The 22,415-nt window shown below is 48.4% G+C and overlaps 1 protein-coding gene across 8 annotated transcripts in view; it reads left to right on the top strand.

Annotated features, from left to right (window-relative positions):
* The window catches only part of LOC121857817, a 273,121-nt gene that overhangs the window by 173,836 nt on the left and 76,870 nt on the right, over window positions 1-22,415 (top strand). For all 8 annotated transcript variants that reach the window (XM_042354070.1, XM_042354071.1, XM_042354073.1 and 5 more), the window contains one exon: window positions 16,855-17,624. In XM_042354070.1, coding sequence (XP_042210004.1) covers window positions 16,855-17,624 — 770 coding nt within the window. The remainder of the gene's footprint in view (window positions 1-16,854; window positions 17,625-22,415) is intronic.

Here is a 22,415-nt window from a genome sequence, read left to right as displayed (position 1 = left end):
TGGTAGTGGTGGTGATGGAGGTGGAGGTGGTAGTGGTGGTCTTGTTACCTCTTATTTCTAATACTACACTTTTGTTTTGATCCACTTCCTCCTGTTATCCGCCACCCTTCTCTCTCATCCTTTTGTGTAAGGCATCTCGGAAGTAGGTGAACAGATGTGATATTCACCAAAATATGCCCTGGTAATGCCCTTTTGTCTTATGTCCTGATGCCATGAGTGTTCCCTGATGATGCCTTGCCTAGGTGTCCCTTGTTAGTGCCTAAATGTGTCTTATGCCTCCATGCCCCTTGTTTATGTTGTAGTGGCCCTTGTTAGTTTTCTCATTCCCTGGATGTTCAATGATGCCTTGGCCCAGGTGAAGGGACGTACGCCAGGTGTGTTAATTGTACGGTCAAGAGTGGGACAGTCAGCCAGGTGGAACAGCACAAATATGATGTGGGGTTTTGTGATAATAATAATAATAATAATAATAATAAACGGTTTATTAATAGAGTTGCAGCGTGTGTGTGTGTGTGTGTGTGTGTGTGTGTGTGTGTGTGTGTCACTGTTGCTGCAATGAGGGAAGATGGCGGCGTAAGTGAGACTCAAGGGTTATATATATTTCTTTGGGTAAATAAACACCTACGTACGGATGTGTGTGTGTGTGTGAGTGGATGGGGGTGTGTGCGCGTGTGTGTGCGCGTGCGCGCGTGCGTGTGTGTGTGCATGCATGCATGCATGCGTGTGTGTGTGTTTTGAGTGGGTTTGTGTACTCGAGATATCCTTTGTATTTTTTTAAGGGTAGAGTAAACAGTGAGAACCTAATGATAGCCAGGGGAGAGAAGAAGGATAGCGACGAGGGAAGAGGGAGAACGGCGATAGAGAGGGAGAGACAGGAGGGAAAGAATGATGAGAGACAAAGTGAAGACGAGGAAAGAAGGAAGTACACGGAGAACCGCGAGAGAGAATAAAAGAGGAAGGAAGGAGAGAGGAGGGGAGAGAGAGGGAAGGAGGAGCAAGTCATGTAAGAGGCAATATCGCCAGGTTTGTTTTGTTAAGGCAACACTCTCGACTAAAGTAAACATGAAGGCTCTGCTGCCACTCAACCCCTTGATGACAGCTGGTGGGGAGGGGGTGATAGGAACCTCCCCAACCCCTTGATTCACCCCCCATGATGACAGCTGGTGGGGAGGGGGTGATAGGAACCTCCCCAACCTTTTGATTCACCCCCCATGATGACAGCTGGTGGGGAGGGGGTGATAGGAACCTCCCCAACCTTGATTCACCCCTATGATGACAGCTGGTGAGGAGGGGGTGATAGGAATCTCCCCAACCTTTTGATTCACCCCCCATGATGACAGCTGGTGGGGAGGGGGTGATAGGAACCTCCCCAACCTTTTGATTCACCCCCCATGATGACAGCTGGTGGGGAGGGGGTGATAGGAACCTCCCCAACCTTTTGATTCACCCCCCATGATGACAGCTGGTGGGGAGGGGGTGATAGGAACCTCCCCAACCTTTTGATTCACCCCCCATGATGACAGCTGGTGGGGAGGGGGTGATAGGAACCTCCCCCAACCTTGGATTCACCCCCCATGATGACAGTTGCGGGAGGGGGGTGATAGGAACCTCCCAACCCCTTGATTCACCCCATGATGATAACCTAACCTAACCTTCCTTTCTCCTGCCCCCCCTGATCTTCCCCCCGATCACAATTCAGGGTTAGAGGAAAGGGTGTTATATAAACCCTCCTCAATTCACATTCCGCCATGATAGAGAATCCTGACCACTCTCTTAACACCCTCACCCTCTCGCTTATTTGTCTCATTTTTCATTTAAGTTTATTTTATGTTAATTTTCAGTTTGTTTCAATCCGGGTAGCGAGGAAGGGAGAAGCAGGGCTGAAGTAGGGAGGGAATGAGGGTGGGGCAGAGCTGAACTAGGGTGGGGGGGGGGTGCAGGGCTGAACTAGGGAAGGAATGAAGGTTAGAGATAGGTAGAAGCCGTCCCTCGCCACCTTAGGATCAGTCTGGTACAGGAGACGAGTGAGGACCGCCATTAACTCCACCGTTCACTCGGCCATTAGTGGTCGTCACACACCATTAGTGACTGACGGCCGTCGTGGGCTGGCTGGTGAGGCGGCCCGGGGTTATGTAGGCGGCCCGAGTGGTCACATGGGGGAGGGTCTGAGCCGTGAACTGTTAAGGTAGAGGTGTTGGGCGGATAATTATGAGAGATGATACTGATGTGAGCTGTGATGGTAATGAGGAGGAACTTTGGTGCCGTTTGATGATTTTTTGTGCAAGTTGACTATTGTTCTACATTTAGATGATGTGATTGGTGGCAGGTGCTTATACCAGAAAAAACAAAAGAAAAAAGAAAACGAAACAATCCCTCATACTGAAAGCATTTTTATCAGTCAAGTTAGGACAAACAGATCAGCGTAAATAAATTTTCATCCATTAGCGAGTGACAAATTTTGCTCAATGATTTCCAGACACAGTGAGTTTATATTTTGAAGGTCACGGTAAGTGGATTTTGTAGTGGATTTTTTTTAGTCAGTTGTGAAAATGAATGAACAACTGGTGTATAGAACTGGTGGTATAGCTGAGAATTTTATGTAAATCGTTAGTGTTGTATATTTATTTTATTTTCCATTATCTACGTCGTCAAATATTTCTTCCATCCTCTACAATGTTAGGTGAAGTTATCTTCCTATATAAACTTCTTAAGTACTCTGGTTCTCCATAAATGCTGTTGTTTACATTCAGTTTCTGTTTTATCTCCGTGTGAACTTGAGTGAGTGAGGTATATAGTGGTGGTGTATGGTGGTGGTGTATGGTGGTAGTGTATGGTGGTGGTGTATGGTGGTGGTGTATGGTGGTGGTGTATGGTGGTAGTCGCTTAGTTGTTCTCTCTCCGGTGTGTTAGTCCCCCTTACACACACACACGTTCTATCCCTTCTACACACACACACGTTCTATCCCTTCTACACACACACACACACACACACACACACACACACGTTCTATCCCTCCTACACACACACACACACACACACACACACACACATCTGTTTTACCTTTCCTACACACCTGTTCTAATCACCCCCCACACCTGTTCTGCTCCCTCTCCCTCACACCTGTTCTAACCCCTCTCCCCCACAGCTGTTCTACTCACTCTCACGTCTGTGCAGTTTAAACTTGGCTTTGATTGTGTACGGGGGTTGATCTTCACCTTATTGATGGCTTCACTAATACCATATCAAACAGACAGAACTTACTTGTAGAAAATAAAGATCTGGTGAACGGTGATTGGTAACCTTGGCAGGTGAGTTACATGAAGGACAAACAAAGCTATTGATGCCTTAAGTCATTGTTGTGGTTTGTCAGAATGTTTGTGTATCAGTTAATGTAAGTTAAGTTTAGGTGTTGTAGTTACGTCTTATCATTATTCCTTCTTTTATCAATTTATTTACTTGTGTTTTCTTCAGAGTTATTACTTGTCTACCTCTTTCTCTTTTCTTTTTTATTTTCCTCGTCTGTTTTGTTTTCTTGTGAAGTTTACGCAGTGTGTTTTGGTCGTGATGTTCCTTCTCTCACGAGCTTGTGTGACCTCATCATCTGGCGTTTCCTGCTACACCCTCCAGCATAGCGGTGTTAATCTCCACGTCGCCTACAGCACCCGGTTGAGATGGGGCAGAGCGGGGTGGGACGGGGCGGGGCGGGGCGGGGCGTGGCAGCATCACCTTGGGTTCAGGAGGTAGAAGCAGTAGTTCCTCCACTCGATGGGATGACTGCTGCTGCTGCGTCTCTATCCCCCACTTCCTCCTGCCACCTCTTTGTCTCGCTCCACTACCCCGCGGCCTTGACTCATCCTATCCGTCATGTGTTCTCTGGCTAGCAAGTCTCGTGTTTATTATACGAACCTCCTCACCACCATGCTACTGTTGGCCTTCGTCTGCCGTGGAGGAACTACTACCCTGAGGTGCTCTTTCGGCCTCTTGACGTGTGTGTCTACACCACCGTTTGCCCTCATTCTCTCTCACCCGCCAATAGAACCATTCAGTACATCTCCACTTTATATTCAGTCTCATATACGTACTGTTGTATGGGGTTAAATACAGGACACAAACCTCAAACAAGGGGAAGGGGGTTTACCAGGGAAGACAATTCAAGACAGAGTAAACAATAACAGGAGAAAGTCAAGACAACAAGTCGAAATATCAACACACTGTCTCTTATGGTTGGTGGAGTGTGTCATGGCGTCTTTGGTGTTCTTCTGTTATTTATTATTTCCTTGTACCCGTCTCTCCTTCAATGTCTTTTATCTTATTTTGTTTGTGCACCTGGTTTATTGAGTTTCTCTCCCTCTCCCCCCTCCCCCTTTTCTCTCTTTTCTCCTCCCCTCTCTCCCCCTTTCTCTCCCCCTCTTTCTCTCCCTCCTCTCTCTCTCCCCCTCCCTCTCTCTCTCCCTCTCTCTCTCCCTCTCTCTCTCTCTCTCTCCCTCCTTTCTTCTCCTCCCTCTCTCCTCCCCCCCCCTCCCTCTCCCTCCTCTCTCTCCCCCTCCCTCTCTCTCCCCTCCTTCTCTCTCTCTCCCCTCCCTCTCTTCTTCCTCCTCCTCCTCTCTTCTTCCCTCCCTCCTCTTTCTTCTCCTCCTCCTCTCTCTCTCTTCTCCCTCCACTCCTCTCCTCCTCTTCTCCCTCCCTCCTCTCTCTCCTGCTTCCCTCCCTCCCTCTCTCTCCTCCCTCTCTCTCTCAACATCCTCCCCTCTTGTCCCTCCTCTCTCTTGTCACTTTCACTCTCCTGCTGTCCTCTCTCTCTCTTATCCCTCTCTCTCTTATCCCTCTCTCTCTCTTATCTCTCTCTCCTCTCTCTCTCTCTCTCTCTCTCTCTCTCTCTCCCTCTCTCTCTCTTATCTCTCTCTCTCTCTCTCTCTCTCCATCCTCTCATCTCTCTCTCTCTCTCTCTCTCTCTTATCTCTCTCTCTCTCTCTCTCTCTCTCTCTCTCATCTCTCTCTCTCTCTCTCTCTCTCTCTCTCTCTCTCTCTCTCTCTCTCTCTCTCTCTCTCTCTCTCTCTCTCTCTCTCTCTCTCTCTCTCCTCTCTCTCCCTCTCTCTCTCCCCTATGCAAGTAAAGTGTCAATTGCTTGTCTAGGCTACGTGGCTGCTGGACCAACGCAAGCAAGTCTCCCGAGTGTTGCGGCGGGTCTCATGAGGGCCGGGAAGCTTGTGGTGATTATCTCGAACTTAGTAGGACAAGATGTTTGGTTGTAGGTTAGGTAGGGGTAGGTTAGGGTTGGGTTGGGTTGGGTTAGGTAGTGGACGTAGGGCCATAATCTGGAAGGGAATGAGTGCAGGATGGTATGGATAGATAGAAATTGTTAGTTGGCTAAATGGATGATTTTTTCGTACTGTAATTGATAAAGATAATTTGATTAATAGATAAGTTGATGGATATAGATATAGAGTATGTTAATATGGATAGATGGATGGATAGATAGATGGATGAAGAGAGGACATAAATAAATAAAAAAAATCTACAAGTGAAAAATAAAAACCGTATGTGAATGAAGATATAGATTCCTTCTCTTCCTCTTCCTTCTTTTCGCCTTCCTCCCCTCTAATTCATCCACAATTTATCCACACCTCCCTCTCACCACCACCACCTCCCTCTCACCACCACCACCTCCCTCTCACCACCACCATCATCATCATCTCTTCTCTCGTATATGTTGAGGCTTCACTAACTTTATCTCTCACCCTCTCGACCTCTCGCCGGAGTCACCTTCTTCACCCCACTTCCTCTCCCTCGCCCCGTCCCCCACTCCGCCCCGCCCCTCTCCTCTCCGTTCTCTCCCCGTTGTGTTTTTTATCTTTATCCAGGTTGTCTTAACTCGTTCATTCACCGCTACTTGTTCATACTCCTTCACAGGACCCCAGGTTCGACTCCATCTATCCCTCACCCCCTCTCCCCCCTTCCTCACCTCCCCGTCTCCCTACTTCATTTCTCTTTCTTCATCCCCCACTTACCTACGAGTACATTCTCTCCATATTTCTTTTAGGTTCTTTTCAATACTCCCAACGCTCCCGACCCCTCCCAGCTTCCCAGATTCCCAATTCTCTTCAGCACGCCCTTCCTTGTTCAGATATCACCCCACCCTTCCCTCAACATCTTACCTACACTACCACATTCTCCCCATCTCCCTCACTCCTATCATCTCCTCTAGACTACCGCTTCTTACACACACACACCACCATCATCACCACCTGATCTCCCACACTATATCCCACCCATACCTACACCCTGTCCCCACCACCCTCCATCACCCCCACCCAGCATCACTTCTTTTAACATGGAACAAACTAAACATCAGTGAACGTCTGCAGTCACCTAACCAAGACGTCGCGTTGTTGCTGTTGCAGTGTGATGTAATAATGAAGAATTATTGTTCAGTGTTGATTTTGAGTTGACAATAGCGTTCATAAATTCTCAGAGCAAAATTTCGTTAGTTTTGTATGTTCTGTCAGTAGATGTGGGACGAGGTATTGTATCAGATATTTAGGTAATGTTAGTTCGTGTTAGTTTTGGCTACAGGTAAAAATAGCAACCCATCTGGTCAGCGTATTAAGAGAGGAGTTTGGTGAGTTTTTACAGCGGACGAGAAAGAGGCGGTGGGTCGGGACGGTGTACTAGCCTCGGATGGCAACAACGAACTATAGTGTAGTAGATCAAGCGTTTACGGCCGAGCTTTAGGCCGAGACTCGAGGTGTGGTGAGACGAGGAACTACCCGGGGAAGGACTGGCAACGTGTATCACAGGAATACGAGTGTGATATTCTGTGATGTCGCCGCTGTATACAGGAAGAGGTAAACCACTACTGACGTTCACACTGGCCTACATATATGGACACTGTTAACCTCCTGCTTCACAGCGGCGCCAGTCCTATTTAGTATGAACGCTCGGTAACCTTTGTTACACTGGTGTCGAGCTACGTCGCCGCCGCCGCCGCCCGAGGAACAGGTAGGGCGGGGTACTGACGGGATGGAAGAAGCGCCGTATTCCCTGTGATCTGAGGTGGGTAGCGGATAGTTTGAGGTAGACAACGCCATGGGCAGAGGAGGGGGGGAGGGGGCGGAGTTGTAGTATGTGACTAAAGTATACGAAATCAACATCCATATTTCATACACTGTCTTCTCTGAGTTTATACACGCTGTACAAACAATGCAACAGGATACTGACAGCTATGTAAGCTGTCAGTATCCTGTTATTTCAACGACTGTATCACGTCACAATGCCGAGAGACGATGAACCTTACGAAGGGATGAGACGAAGATTTAGAACTGTGGGAGATAGCCGAAAACAGGATAAAAGTTCCGGTCAACTGTAAATGCAGAAGAAAACGTATTGAACTAAAGAGAAATCCCTGTGCCTGCCGTATACCTCTGGCTCCGTCACCATTAGCGCTCTGAACCTGTTGCTTATATGGAGATCTTTGACGGCCAGCACGGAGATAACCTGCGTCAGCCGTTTCTGTGGAGGCCATCCTGGAGATACTTTCTCCAGCAAGACCCTAGGAGAGGTGACTCAGCTAGGAACCAAGTAATTTTTTGGTCATGTTTCTTATATTAAATCATTTTATAACTACCTGTGCTTACGGAGTAGAGCTTGTGACCCTTTGAGAGTTGAACCGTCGTTCTCAAAGGGTTAAATAATCATCCTCAAAGGGTTAAATAATCATCCTCAAAGGGTTAGATAATCATCCTCAAAGGGTTAGATAATCATCAGAGGGTTAAGTAATCAATCATACCGGGAACGGTTAAACCATCGTCCTCAAAGGGTCAGTATGCCTTCACCTGACGTACTAGGGTCATACTATAAGAGACGAGGGAGGTCAGCTGGAGGTAGGCAACCCTGACCACGACGTATGGGAGACTTACCCTCGTAGTCAAGACATGCTGGACTTTCTTGGAGACGTGCGGAGGCCATCTTGGAGACCAGGGAGAGGCTAAGTGCGGCGAAGTGATGTTATCAAGACTCGGTGCACGTCACAGCGACCCGGGTGTCCCTTCTATGAATAATGATGAAGCACTTTGGGTATTCATGATGCATGCTTTAACCTCCTCGTTGCTGCACCAGGGTAAGCTGAGGGGGTGTGTGTGTGTGTGTGTGTGTGTGGCGTTCTATGAATATATTAAGGGAAGTGTTTGGGTGTGTGTTAAAGTGCTGTTTTTGTTATGGTAGAATGAGAAGACATTGTGTATACTTCTCTAGTGTGATGTGGGTCGCAGGTGAAGGTGTGGAAAGATTTAGAGTAAGTTGTGGTAGTGTCGAGCTGTGTTGGGGGTGGATGTTACAGAGGTGGTGTGTGATTCCATCTGTCTGACAGTAGGTGGAACTCATCACGGTCGGGACTCCCAGCTGGCTAATAGGAGGCGCGGCAGCTTCCTTCAAGATCCTGCCAGATAACTAGGATATTTATTGTCCTGTGTGTGTCGAGAGGTTAAATGGCTGGAGTGTTGGAGTGGATGAGGTGAGTTGGTGGGTGGGTGGATGGATGAATTGGTGGGTTGCTGGAGGATGTGGTTCGTGGTTGGATGACAAGATGTTCAGATAGCCGCTCCGCCTCCCCCCCTCCTCTCATAATGACAAAGAAGAAAGCTGGATTACAATGAACTGATGTGGGAGAGGAGGCAGGTGGTAGAGCCGTGGGACTGAGAAGTGGATCAGTGGGAACGTCCGAACCCTCGTGTTGGTGGCGAGTGAAAGGAAGAGTTGAGGTAAAAGTAACATCAAGCAGAGAACGTCACCTTCCACCTGAGGGAGGCGCTGATGGGGAGGCGGCGGCGGTGGTGGTGGTGGTGTGGGGAAGTGGTGGGGGAGGTGGTGGCGCTAAGGGTGGGAGGGAGGAAGGAAAGAGAAGAGACTTGGTAATCACGATAATGGGGTAAATAATAGGTAAGGTGCAAGGGAAGGAAGGAGTGAGGAATTTACTGACCACGGTAATAAGGTAAGTGATAGGTAAGACGCCAGGGAAGGATGGAAAGGAAAGGAAAAATAGAGAAAGATATATTAAAGCGAGAATAATGAATAAGAAGGTGATAAGTGGGGATGGGAAGATTGTAGGAAGGAAGGTTGAAGAGTATGAGAGAGAGAGAGAGAGAGAGAGAGAGAGAGAGAGAGACCTCTGTATGCGTGGAAGGCAAGAGTATTTCCTGTAAGACACACACGCCAGACCACAGTGGAGACGCGCTCGACTGGTGGTGATAACTGACTGTTAATAACTAGAATTGTATTAACTGTAGACTACACCTTGATAGTAACCATTAAGAGTAGCAGCCGTAGTAGTAGCATCCGTAGTAGTAACAACAGTGATAACTATAATAGCTTGATGAAAACAGTAGTACTGGTTCACCCGTTTCTGTTGTGTACATAAAGGTATTGAGTGACCAGTACCCCCGCCTGGTACAGTACAGTGTCCCCCGCCTGGTACAGTACAGTGTCGCCCCGCCTGGTACAGTACAGTGTCGCTGGTACAGTACAGTGTCGCCCCCACAGTACAGTGTCGCCCCCGCCTGGTGCAGTACAGTGTCGCCCCCGCCTGGTACAGTACAGTGTCGCCCCGCCTGGTACAGTACAGTGTCGCCCCCGCCTGGTACAGTACAGTGTCGCCCCCCGCCTGGTACAGTACAGGTGAGGTGTGACAGGTACGAGGAGGTCTTATAATATTATTTAAAGTGAAACTAAACCACAGGCTGACGATGAGTGACGGTGGACAGGCGGCCTCACTACACCCCACCCTCTCTCTCTCTCTCTCTCACTCTGCCGAAAACATCCTCCTCCTCCACTTCTTATTTCTGTTTCTTTCTCTTTTATACATTTTCTTTTTCCTTTTTGCTCATCTGATTTTTTTCTCTTTTTCTCTTCCTCCTCATCTTCCATCTTTTCTTCTTCTTCTTCCTCCTCCTACTCTTCCATTCTTTCTTCTTCCTCCTTCCTCTTCTACTTCCAATCCTCCTCCTCCTCCTCCTCCTCACCCTTACCTCTTCCAGTCTTCTCCTCTCCCCCCTCCCCTCACCTCCAGCAGGGATCCAACGTGGCCAGCACACCACCATAAAAGGAATGTAGTAATCAGTTAGCACAAGGCATGAAGCACCTGCCTGGGGGAAATGCCTTAACTTGGGTCATTTCCCAGAATATTACTGCTTAGGGGCGCCTCTGGGGGGACGTGAATATTGTGTGAGTTGAATTGTGATGATTGGTGATAAGAATAATTAAAGAAATAATAATAATAATAATCGTGAAACTACTAATTGTAATAATATTAGTAATGAAAAAATCGTGTGTGCGCGTGCGTGCGTTTACAGTTGAAAGTAATCTAATAGATCTTAAGATAATTAAGACTCACACCCTGACGTAGGAGACGAGACGCACGCCTTGACGCAGATGAATCCCGCAATATCGCGTGAAAGCAGCGTGAGAATGTGGGAGACGGTGGTGATGGCCCTCTGTTATTCTCTCTCTCTCTCTCTCTCTCTCTCGCTCTCTCTCTCTCTCTCTCGTGCTGGGAATGTTTACATAGGATTTACAATAAAGTACAATTCACAAGTGTAAATGAAGTTCTTGTCATGATTATGGTGCGTTTTGTGATGCAACATTACGTAGGTAAGAGTTCTGTGTTGATATTGCACAGTAGGAACGTCAGGCGATGTTGATCTAGATGCCATGCCACACTGCGGACGGTGTGTGTGTGTGTGTGTGTGTGTGTGTGTGTGTGTGTGTAATCAGGAATGCGTTGAGGGATAATTCGAGGGGAGTGGAGGGGTTTGGGAGGAGTAGTGGGTTTGGGAGGAGTGGAGGTTTGGGAGGTAGTGGGTTTGGGAGAGTGGAGGGTTTGGGAGGTGGAGGTTTGGGAGGGAGTGGAGGTTTGGGAGGAGTAGTGGGTTTGGGAGGTGGAGGGTTTGGGAGGGAGTAGTGGAGTTTGGGAGGTAGGAGGGTTTGGGAGAGTAGTGGGTTTGGGGTGGAGGGTTTGGGAGGGGTAGAGTGGGTTTGGGTGGGGAGTGGAGGGTGTGGGAGGTAGTGGGTTTGGGAGGGAGTGAGGGAGTAGGAGTTCAGCATTATGAGGAGAAGGAGGGAAGGACCACCACCGTTATGGGTAGTTCCGCTGTCTGTTGTGGTGGGATATAATTGGCAGGTGTGTTGACGTGTTCATTTACCTGAGTTACTGGTCGGGTTGCGTCGCTCACCGCTGACGTCATGGCAGAGGTTGATTCCTGCGTGTTGTGACGGCTGGGACCTGTCTGTCTGGTCGTCTGTTTTGTTTGTGTGTTTCTGTATATTAGTTTTTTTTTGTGTATTTGTGTGACATAACCAGTCCTTCACTATCTCTGTTATGCTGTCATGCAGGGTGTGAGTAGGAACAGTCTGATTGATAAGACCATAGGCCGGGCAGATTTGGTCTCAGACAGGTGTGATGAGGCCCCGTGAGCCGTGTCCAGGTAGAGCCCAGGTTATGGGGCGTCGTTAGAGTGTAATGCGTCGAGGATTTGTCACGTAATTGAAGAGCTCTGCACCTCCCCTCGCAGCCAGGTGTGTAGTGGTGGTGGTGGTGGTGTAGGGCCATCTTTAGGGATCCAGCTGATAAAGAGGGATACCGTTAATCCGGACAGTGAAGGAACGATGCCATAAATCCGGACAATAACAAGTTGTCAGAGGAATCCGGACGCTATTGAACAATTCTGTAAGTCCGGACGGCGAGGAAATTGATTTTAACGAATTGCACCCCTTACCATCCCCTGACACAGATTAAGTTTTCTGTCGTGTGAATATTGTCAGTACTGTGGGGTGTGTCAGCACGAGGTCGGGGTATACAAGCAGATGCTGTCTTTTTTGGAGCATATTTCCCAACATTTTAGGAATGTTATGTTCTCTGGGATCCAGGTGTGAGGGCCAGGTGGCAGGAACACAAGGGGCCAGGTAGCAGGAACACAAGGGGCCAGGTGGCAGGAACACAAGGGGCCAGGTTTGAGGGCCAGGTGGCAGGAACACAAGGGGCCAGGTGACACGTTTGTCTTTATTAAAAACCTGGTACTTGAAACATTTAAATGCAGAACAAAAACAAGAGCAACAAGACGACTATAGTTTGTGGCTGCCTTTTAACGTGGCTCATACCTTCAGTTATATGTCGTGCTCAATATATCCGTAACACTACACTGTCATTAAAAATAAAGTAATTGAATTCGTGCGCAAACTATTTTATATTACCATTAGTAGAAATATAAACATACTATTTAAACTCGTGAAGCTTCAGTGATTTAGAGGTCAGGAAAGGAGTAGTCAAGGTTGCATTTTGAAAAAGGAACCAAACATTGCATGAACTGACACTTCGCCCGAGTGTTTTGTACGCCTGACTGGTGTCCCCGGAAGTAAGCAGTTGTATGGTTTTACGTACCGTACCTAGTGAGTAGCTGTAGATGGTTCCAAGACTTATAAACCCTTCCTGAACTCTAGATTTAAGTAAAGTAACTGGTTTTTAGCTCCGAATACGTGTAGTTAATGTCTTTACGTATCTTTGGACTGGAAGACAAAATCCACGTTGGCCCCTAAGATACACAATACTGTAGCTCTTGACTATTACTACACAAGGACTTATTGTAGTCTAAGATTCACAAGCTGTATAGAATAACTGATGGCCTGTAGTTTCGTATCTACCGTAATCAACATGATGAATACGTATGCTAGCTTACCTACTGCATTCCACAACCCGCGAATGTGTCTGTTGTCAACTTGATGGTCTCTACTTTTTCATTTGCTGTAGTCTATATGAATTACAGTGTCGTCTGATTGTTGCTGTTCCGTTATACCAGCTGGGTGATGCACCTTACTACACACACCTACACTTACACGCTCTAAGAAACACACACTTACACTCCATAAGGCGGTCCAAGTTGTTTACTTTTTTGGGCTAAAGTTATAAGAGAGAAATTATGTGTGGGTTAGTTTGTAGTTTGTGGGACGGTGAGATCTATTACCAAGACAGGGTGAGGGGGGGGGGGGATTTCTTGATGGGGATTAAATTTATCAGCTTGGTTGAAGACGGTTGAAAGAAAATGAATCTTGTGAAGAGATTGACCCCGGAAATAGTTTAACTTACAAGGATTTAAGTGTGGACATGCAGGAATAACTGGACACTGGTAAATAACCGGATAAAAGGTGAATAAATGCTGACAAAAAGTCCCTGTGTGGGGGTGGGGAAGACCTCAAGCCAAACAACCTCTGGGAGTCATTTAAAAGATTTCTCGTGTTAGAATACGGGTGATTTTAAGCTACGGTGACATTTAATGAGTGTGTGTATGATGGTTTATTTTAGTGGGTGGAGGACTGGGCCTGGGAAGAGGGGCGGGGGCATCTGCAGGAGGCGGTGAAGGTGCATTTGACTGCTGGGGGTGAAGAGTACCTGCTGACGGTGTAGACTGTAGAGGCTACAGCTGACTATATTGAAATGTGGGAGGACACTTGTTGGTGGATAGGGAGACGAATAAACAGATAATCAAGGATGGATAATATAATGGAGATGAAAATAGGGGAAAAAGAGGAACAGAAGAGGAGTAAAGGGGATGACGGTAAGCCCGAGGAGACTAGAGGTGAGAGGAGGTGTGTGGCCGAGGCTTCTAGTATCAGCGGCTCTTCCCACCTTCATTAGTACCTGTCGCTCGTGTTGGGTCCGCGTACACCTGGTCCCTCTCACCTGCCTAGAGGTGGGTCTCGTACACCTGGTCTCTCTCACTTGCCTGAAGGTGGGTTTGCCGTACACCTGCTCCCTCTCACTTGCCTGAAGGTGGGTTTGCCGTACACCTGCTCCCTCTCACCGGCCTGATGGAGGGTCTGCCGTACACTTGGTCCCTCTCTCGTGGCAGGGAATGGCTTTGAAGTGTCTAAGGAGTTGTTTCACCGCTAATGAGAGTTTGTTTTGGCGATGGTCGCTGTGTGAGGTCTTTGTGGAGGAGCGTCGCGGGGCATTAACTAAAGCCAGGTGTGACTGAGGAGTGGATAGAAGGCGTGTCCTCCTCCTCTTCCTTCTCCTCTACCTCTTCCTTCTCCTCCTCTTCATACTTTTCCTCCTCCTCCTCCTGTTCCTCCTCTTCCTCCTGTTGCCCCTCTTCCTCCTTCTCACCCCGCCCTGTTTTATGCTAACCACCTCCTCCTCTCGCCTAACTTCTATTGAGTTACACTTTGCGTTTAAGCTCAAAAGTTCGTACCTTATTGAACAATTGGATTTACGGCCTGTGAGACGCTGCTGGCTATTGTGGGCGTGGCGGGGGAGTGTGTGGGCGTGGCGGGGGAGTGTGTGGGCGTGGCGGGGGAGTGTGTGGGCGTGGCGGGGGAGTGTGTGGGCGTGGCGGGGGAGTGTGTGGGCGTGGCGAGGGAGTGTGTGGGTGTGGACGTGACAGTGTGTGTGTGGGTGGTGTAGGCAGAGGGAAGACGTCTGGTGCAGGTAGGTAAGACAGGCTCCTTGTGGGTCACATTAGCATTAAGTAGCTAGCGTCTTAAACGGCTTCTTCGTCCCCCTCCTCCCTCCCCCCTCGTCTCTTCTTCCTCCTCCTCCTCTCCTTCTCCGCCTCCTCCGCCTCCTCCTCCGCCGCTTCCTCTTCCTTCTCCTCTTCCTCCTTCTGTATTTTGTATGCATACGTGTATATGTATGTATGTTACTGAAGAATATGTGTACTCGTATATACAGTACAATTGTTGGTATCAAGTTATATAAAAGTTAATTAAACGTCATAGGAAACAGTGTAGTAAGAGTAGCTACCCGTGTTGTGTTCAGGTAGGAAATTAAATTAGTGTCCCCTTCTGTACCTGCTGTCGTTTTTTTTCTTTTCTCTTCTTTGTTATTTAGTTTTATTGAAGTGTTGAAATATTGCTGGAAAAAAAATTAATGTTTTGCGAGTATATTTATTGAGTGCAAAAACATCAGCAGCAACATAAATATACAATGGGGATCATCTAAAGATTAGTCTCCCAGCTTATTTCATCTTAAATGCTAACCTAACCTAACCCAACCCAACCCAACCCAACCCAACCCAACCCAACCCAACCCAACCCCGCCGGTAACGTTAGGATGTCTTAATCTTTAGGTGAAACAATTTTGTGGTCAAATCTTCAATGTGATCCTACAATAGTGACCAAGATTCATTCATTAGCCACAGCTCAATAAACGTCCCTCATGCGTATAATACATCCATCAGTCATGTCAGGAGGAGAATACGGAGCAGACAAAACGTACTCACAAGAGAAGGTTTGGGGAGAAGTTTTCAAGCTCCGACACACAGCCAGATGCATGTATTCAAATATTCCTTACGAAATATGAATATAAATGAGAGTAAGAGATTTTCATGTCCTTACCAGCGCCGGGGACTTTGAGAGATTCCCAGCGAGTATGAGAAGAAAGTATTGAAATATTGTAGTCACCCCAAAAACTATCTTTATTTGGGGTGATCTATGAATTCCAGAATGAACACTGCGACTCCTGTTGTCTCGGTAAGGTTGTCAAAATCTTTGGTCCGTTGTGTCAGATTTTTTCAACACTATTTGGGTTCAGATAAGTCAGGATCTTCTATATAACTCACACCTCAAGAGCAGTTTGTATTCATTTGCCAGTAATTTATATAATGAAACGTATATTAGGGTGTTATATTATGGTGAAAGTAAGTTGTGCTTTGCTGAGGAGTAGTGGAGTTTGTGTGTTGGAGAGAGTGGTGGTGAGAGAGAGAGTGGTGGTGAGAGAGAGTGGTGGTGGCGAGGGAGAGAGTGGTGGCGAGGGAGAGAGTGGTGGCGAGGGAGAGAGTGGCGAGAGAGAGTGAGGAGGGAGAGTGGTGCGAGGAGGTGGTGGCGAGGAGAGAGTGGTGGCGAGGGAAGGTGTGTGTAGGTGGTGTGTGTGTGTGGTGATGGTGAGAGTGTGTGTGTGTTTCTCACCTCAAGGACTCTTCATCCTACACACCTCGGCCACCATCTTGAAGGATATATCCCCATTTAACGTTCTCATCACATCCTTAACTTACACATTCGGATAAAATTAACTTTATATCCCACTTAAGTCAATTAAGGATGAGTGTGTTATGTGAATATTTTTAATTGTCGTTTTTCACACTTGTCATTCTCCACTTTTAACAATGTGGTACTGGTGGATCTGTGGTGCTGGTGGATCTGTGGTACTGGTGGATCTGTGGTACTGGTGGATCTGTGGTACTGGTGGATCTGTGGTACTGGTGGATCTGTGGTGCTGTGTGGATCTGTGGTGCTGGTGGATCTGTGGTACTGGTGGATCTGTGGTACTGGATTGGATCTGTGGTACTGGTGGATCTGTGGTACTGGTGGATCTGTGGTACTGGTGGATCTGTGGTGCTGGTGGATCTGTGGTGCTGGTGGATCTGTGGTACTGGTGGATCTGTGGTACTGGTGGATCTGTGGTGCTGGTGGATCTGTGGTGCTGGTGGATCTGTGGTACTGGTGGATCTGTGGTACTGGTGGATCTGTGGTACTGGTGGATCTGTGGTACTGGTGGATCTGTGGTGCTGGTGGATCTGTGGTGCTGGTGGATCTGTGGTGCTGGTGGATCTGTGGTGCTGGTGGATCTGTGGTACTGGTGGATCTGTGGTGCTGGTGGATCTGTGGTACTGGTGCATCCACAAGACTTAAATTTAGTACTAATTGCAGATCTGTGGAACCTTGTGATGAAAGGGCGGTAAATTATCATTATTATTACAGTATTATTATTAACACATTATTATTAGTAGTAGTATAGTATAGATTATTGTTATTTATTAGTAGTAGTTATTATATATTGGCGTGTGACTAACTGGGATTGTATTGTTTACAGTTGGAGCCTCACAAGAGTGTAGTGAGTGTGGGCAGCAGCGGCGGGGGTCAGCCCAGCCCGGGCGGCCGCTCTCCCGTCCACACCACCCCAAAGGAACAGCGAGACGACGTCAACGGCGTCCTCGAGAACTCGCCCATCTACGTCACCAGTGTCCCCAACCTTACATCTGAACTCCCGCGGGCCAGGTCACGGTCCAGATCCTCCACTCCTAACCGGACGTCTCCAAGCCCGCGGCGCCAACACTCGGCGCGCAGTGCTCGGGACACCCCACCCTCCCCCCTCACGCCCAGCCCTCGGCGGGAGGCGCCTACGCTCAGCAAGAGTGCTGAGAGCCCCAGCGTTGACCGCAGCTCTCGCCGCTCCAGCAAGAGGCGCAGCTCGGCCAAGCTGACCAACGGCCACCAAGGGGTCGGGATCGAGGCCGAGGCCGACGCTAACAAGAGCGGGGACGAGCTTGAACTAACCCACGACCTAAACGACACCCTCGACGACACTGAGGAAATAGACCCGGACGACGCCGCTGAGGCCCAGTGTGACCGTACTGACAGTGAGGACAGACTTGACCTGGAGGGAGCGTGTCTTAGTGAGAGTGGAGACTCCCTGCCAGGTACGCCGGAGAAAGCGTACGGCATCACCCGGTCGTCCCGCGGGAGCCGGCGTGACCGTGCGTCCCCCAGGGAGGTGCTCCTGGACCACGAGCCCCAGCAGGAGGTGCGGGCCAAGACGCCCCTCCACGCCGTCAGCAGCATCGAGAGCCGCGACAGCACAAGGTATGCAACGGTCACTTTAGACTGGTCTTTTGATATCACCCTCGGTGGTCTCTGCCCCCCTCCTCCCCGGTCTCCTGCCTCTTTAATTTATGTTTCCGTGTTCACTTTGCTCCCTGAGTTATTCTCCCTGAGGTGTTCTCCCTGGGGTGTTCTCTCTGAAGTGTTCTTCCTGAGGTGTTCTCCCAGTGAACTATGCCCCACCACCACAGCCCCCCCCCTCCACCACAGTCCCCCCACAGTCCCCCTTCCCCCAAGGGACAGGGGTGGCGTACAGGAGGCCGTCAGCAACATGCGTCCCTCCTTGTGGTGCCCTTTGTCCTGTCCACACCCTGGGTACCCAGTCACGACTCGTGACCTCCCACGCACGACACACACACACACACACATATTGTGTGTATACATGGCATGTATACATTCAGTGTACACATTTGAACTAAGTTCATCACACTACACATGGAAGAAATGTAACATTTCACAGTAGTCTCATGACCCGGGCACACTAACCTGGTAGTGATGACGAGTAGACGATAAGGTTGTGTGTTCCTCTGTGCACGACATATATGTTCCTGTAATAGATTAATGTGACCAGCACGAAACCCATTGATGTTTATGGATAACTTGTATCATGTTTATGTGATGTAATTACAATGTTGTTCATGAATGTTATGTGTATTGGTAGTTTGTGTGTATAAGTAAGAGGTGAATAACCCTTGTTGTTGAATATCTTATATTTTACTTATAATATTACTTTGTTTTATTTTACTGAGAGAGAGAGAGAGAGAGAGAGAGAGAGAGAGAGAGAGAGTCTTATCTACCCCATCAGTTGACCTGTTTCCGTATACCATGAGGCAACAGACCTTTCCTTCTCCTCTTCCACAACAATGCTATGTCTGTATGTCATTCCTCTTGTCTTCATTACCGTATTAGTCTTTCTTCTTTTTTCCGCTAATTTCTTCCTTCCATTATCTCGTCATGTGTCATTTCCATCCATACTAACTCCTTCTATCTCTCTCTTCTCCAACATTCACAATCTGTCTGTTCTCCCCTTCCATATTATCTTTCCTCTTCCTTATTATGTTGTCCTCTCCATTCCTTTCCGTTTTTATCTCCCACTCCTCGTCTCCTTCTCTACCTTCCTCTTCTTCACCTTTCCCTCCCCTCATCTTCTTCCCCTACCTCACTACCCTTCCTTTACTTCCCTCCCTAAACACACTACCCCTAGTCCCACCCACCCTTAACACCACTCACCCACCCACTCCCTTCCCCCAACCCCTCACTACTCCCACATGCTGAGTTACGACATCTTGTAAGAGGAATCAGGGAATTGGCCCGGGCTTTTTCACTCCTTAATCAGTGAGTTACGACGCCCAGAGGGGAAGTCGTTTGGCATGACGGGTCGGAGTGCCGGGAGTCCCAGTCGAGGAAGTCACCCAGATGAATTTCCTGGTCTCGCCCTATCCTGCTAGCTCGGGAATCGGAGGTCCTACGGTAATTTTTTTTCCTTTTTTTTTTTTACCCTCACCACTGACCTGATAATCCGTCTTAACTTGGTCTTTTAGGGGAAGTTTACCGGCTGTATGTTCCCGCGTTATATTTTTTTTACGGTAAATCTGAGAAGCCATATAAATTAAAATATCTTTCAGGGAATTTGACCGGTTAAATTCCCCAAAACTATTTTTTTTTGTCTTTCATTCTCAGAAATTTATATGTTAAATTAAGTCAACCAGAGATCGTAGTTTAGTCCTGTCTTATATTCTCAGAAGTTCAAACATTAAATTTTCTATATCACTGCAAGTTTGAGAATGCGTCCAGCAGGATGCCACTTGGGGACACTGACCTAAAAATAATTTCTTGGCCCATTTTTCCCAAATTCTTATCGGTTCCTACTCTGCATTTCCCCAACAACACAGGAGACTTGAACAGGTGACTAGTTGGGTACACTTGTTAAAAAGAAAAGCCCTTCAGCATTAAGATCTGGCAGTCAATATGACGTTAAAAGTGTAGCAAGACTGTAACTAAATAAGAACATTTATCCTTAGTAAGGGAAGGAAACGCCGTGAACAATTCCTTGAGAATTAAGTGCGGTTAGTAACTCCAGCGAGCATGTCTACTTACACTACACGTGTCAGGAGCGGCTACCTCTTAACAACACACTCAGCGGTATGTACAGCTGTTTATCACCGTGTAACCTCACTCACCCAACGCAAGGGGGTCTCTCTCTCTCTCTCTCTCTCTCTCTCTCTCTCGAGCACCACGTGTTTGTTTGCTCCACACTAATAAAAACCTCGAGGTTAGTGTATGTCTCAAGGTAGAGTGCCAAGGTGCCAGTGACAGTCTGGGCAAGTAACTGGGGTGCCAACACAAGACTGTATTCTGCTACAGCACCCCCCCCCCCTGCATACCCTCCCCACACCACTCTCCCGACCCTCCTCCATCAACCTTCCTCCCCCTACCCCCTCTCCAACCAGCTGCTTGATGTGATGGGAGAGTCGTTTATGTGTGTAGTGACAGTCAAGCGGTCGAGAGAGGGAATTAAATACGTTTAGCATTAAGTGATACACCAATAATGAGGAAAGAAGAGAGGAGAAAGTAGATAGAATAGAGAAGGAGTGAAAGTGGGGTGGATAAGGGAAGGGAGTCCAAGAAAGGGGAAGGGTAAAGGGAGGGGGAGTGTTAGTTATCAGGTACCTCAATGAGAAGGAGGGAGGGAGGTACTCGACCCCGTCAGGCAGGTACTTGAGGGAGGTAATATGCGGGAGGGGCTCGGGTCCAAATGGCTTGATTACTGATGACACCCTGTGATGTGTGGGGTGACAGTAGCGTGGGAGGTGGGGTGATAGGTGAGTGGGTGGCCTGGTAACGGGGCGGTCATCTGGTGAGTGATTTGGGTGGGCAGTAGATGATTTTGGTAGGTGGTGGATAATTCTGGGAGATGGATGTTTCTGGTAGGTGGTGGATGATTCTAGTGGGTTGTGGTTGTTGCCAGTGGGAGCAGCGATACGTTGGTGACAAGAACTGAACCACTTTAACAGCCGACCGTCGTGAGTGACGCCTCGTGACTGACTGCTCCTCTGAGGGTGTGTCTAGTGATGTAGGCTTCAGGCTGATCCAGGAGCGAAGTAGCTACCTGTATCGCGAAGTAGCTACCTGTATCGAGACATATCTACTGTACCTGTTTCGGGATTAATTTTTTTCGTATTTTTTTAATAAGTTGTGATACCTTACGTAATATGAGTCAGTATTGGTCTTTAAAGAAAAATCTTGAATAGATGATAAATGTTTGTCATTCATAGTTGAAATCATCTGTTGTTGGTGTCGCTCGCTACTGCCTATTGGATCCTCAACCATAACGAGGAGAATTGCCCCAGATTACAGGGTTATTAGTGAAAGCATAATAACCACGTGGGATTAATGAAAGTATTTAATGACGAAGAGGAAAGTTGAAACCTAATTACTAAGCGTGAGACGAGTTGGTGAACGATAACTAAAACGAGTTTGAGTATAATGAAAGCATTATTAGAGCGTACAATCCGATAAACCACACACACGTAGAGAGTTAATGAAAGCCTGATTAGAAGCTTCTCCTTGGATGTATTCCTCCGCCAGCCTGTGTGTCGGTCACTATTTCCCCTCGGGTCAGTGGCCGGCCAGCCAGCCTGTCTCTCGGTCACTATCTCCCTCGGGTCAGTGGCCGGCCAGCCAGCCTGTGTGTCGGTCACTATTTCCCCTCGGGTCAGTGGCCGGCCAGCCAGCCTGTCTCTCGGTCACTATCTCCCTCGGGTCAGTGGCCGGCTATCTTACACCGCCGTCTTGAGACATTCCATTCTCCTTTACTGCCTGTGTCTGTCCCGCCTCTCCGTGTTTCTGCTGACCCAAAACTAAATGGATTTTCATTTCTGGTCTGGATATGTCATACAACTGTCATGCTATGTCAACTGACCTTATGTATGATCATTATCCAGCTGTCATAAACCACAGTGTCAGAGGGTGTGTGTGTGTGTGTGTGTGTGTGTGTGTGTGTGTGTGTGTGTGTGTGTGTGTGTGTGTGTCGTTTATTACAGCGTGTCTTGTACTATACTCGTGTGGAAAGTTTGTCAAATAGCGTCGTGAAGTGAGATGAAGTAGCCAGATGGTACTTAGGTGGACCTGGTTTTCTTTTCTCCTCTCCTCCTTTCCTCCTCCTTTCTCCTCCTTCCCCTCCTCTCCCTCCTCCTTTCCTCCTCTCCCCCCTCCTCTCCCTCCTCCCTCCTCCTTCTCCCTCCCTCCTCTCCCCTCCTCCCTCCCTCTCCTCCCTCCCTCCCCTCTCCTCCCCTCCCCTCCCCTCCTCTCCTCCCCTCCATTCTCCTTCCCTCCTTTCTCCTCCTTTTCTCCTCCTCCTTTCTCCCCTTTCTCCCCTCCTTTCTCCTCCCTCTCCCTCCTTTCTCTCCCTCCTTTCTCCTCCCTCCTCCCTCCTTTCCTCCTCCCTTCTCCTCCCTTTCTCCTCCTCCCTCCCTCCTTTCCCTCCTCCCTCTCCCCCTCCTTTTCTCCTCCCTCCTCCTCCTTTCTCCCCTCCTCCCTCTCCCCTCCTTTCTCCTCCCATCTCTCCTCCTCCTCTCCTTCCCATTTCTCCTCCTCCCTCTCCCCTCCTCTCCCTCCCTCCTCTCCCTCCCATATCTCCCTCTCCTCCCCCCCTCCTCCTCCTCCCTCCTCCTCCTCCTCTCTCTCCCCCCATCCTTTCTCCCTCCTCCCCATATTCTCCCTCCTTTCCCCCCCCTCTCCCTCCCCATCCTCCCCTCCTCCCCCTCCTTTCCT

This window comes from Homarus americanus, unplaced genomic scaffold (assembly GCF_018991925.1).
Source record: "Homarus americanus isolate GMGI-L3 unplaced genomic scaffold, GMGI_Hamer_2.0 scaffold13846, whole genome shotgun sequence".
NCBI lineage: Eukaryota > Metazoa > Arthropoda > Malacostraca > Decapoda > Nephropidae > Homarus > Homarus americanus.
The sequence above is the reverse complement of the archived record's forward strand: the minus strand, read 5'-3'. Positions and strand labels throughout refer to the sequence as shown.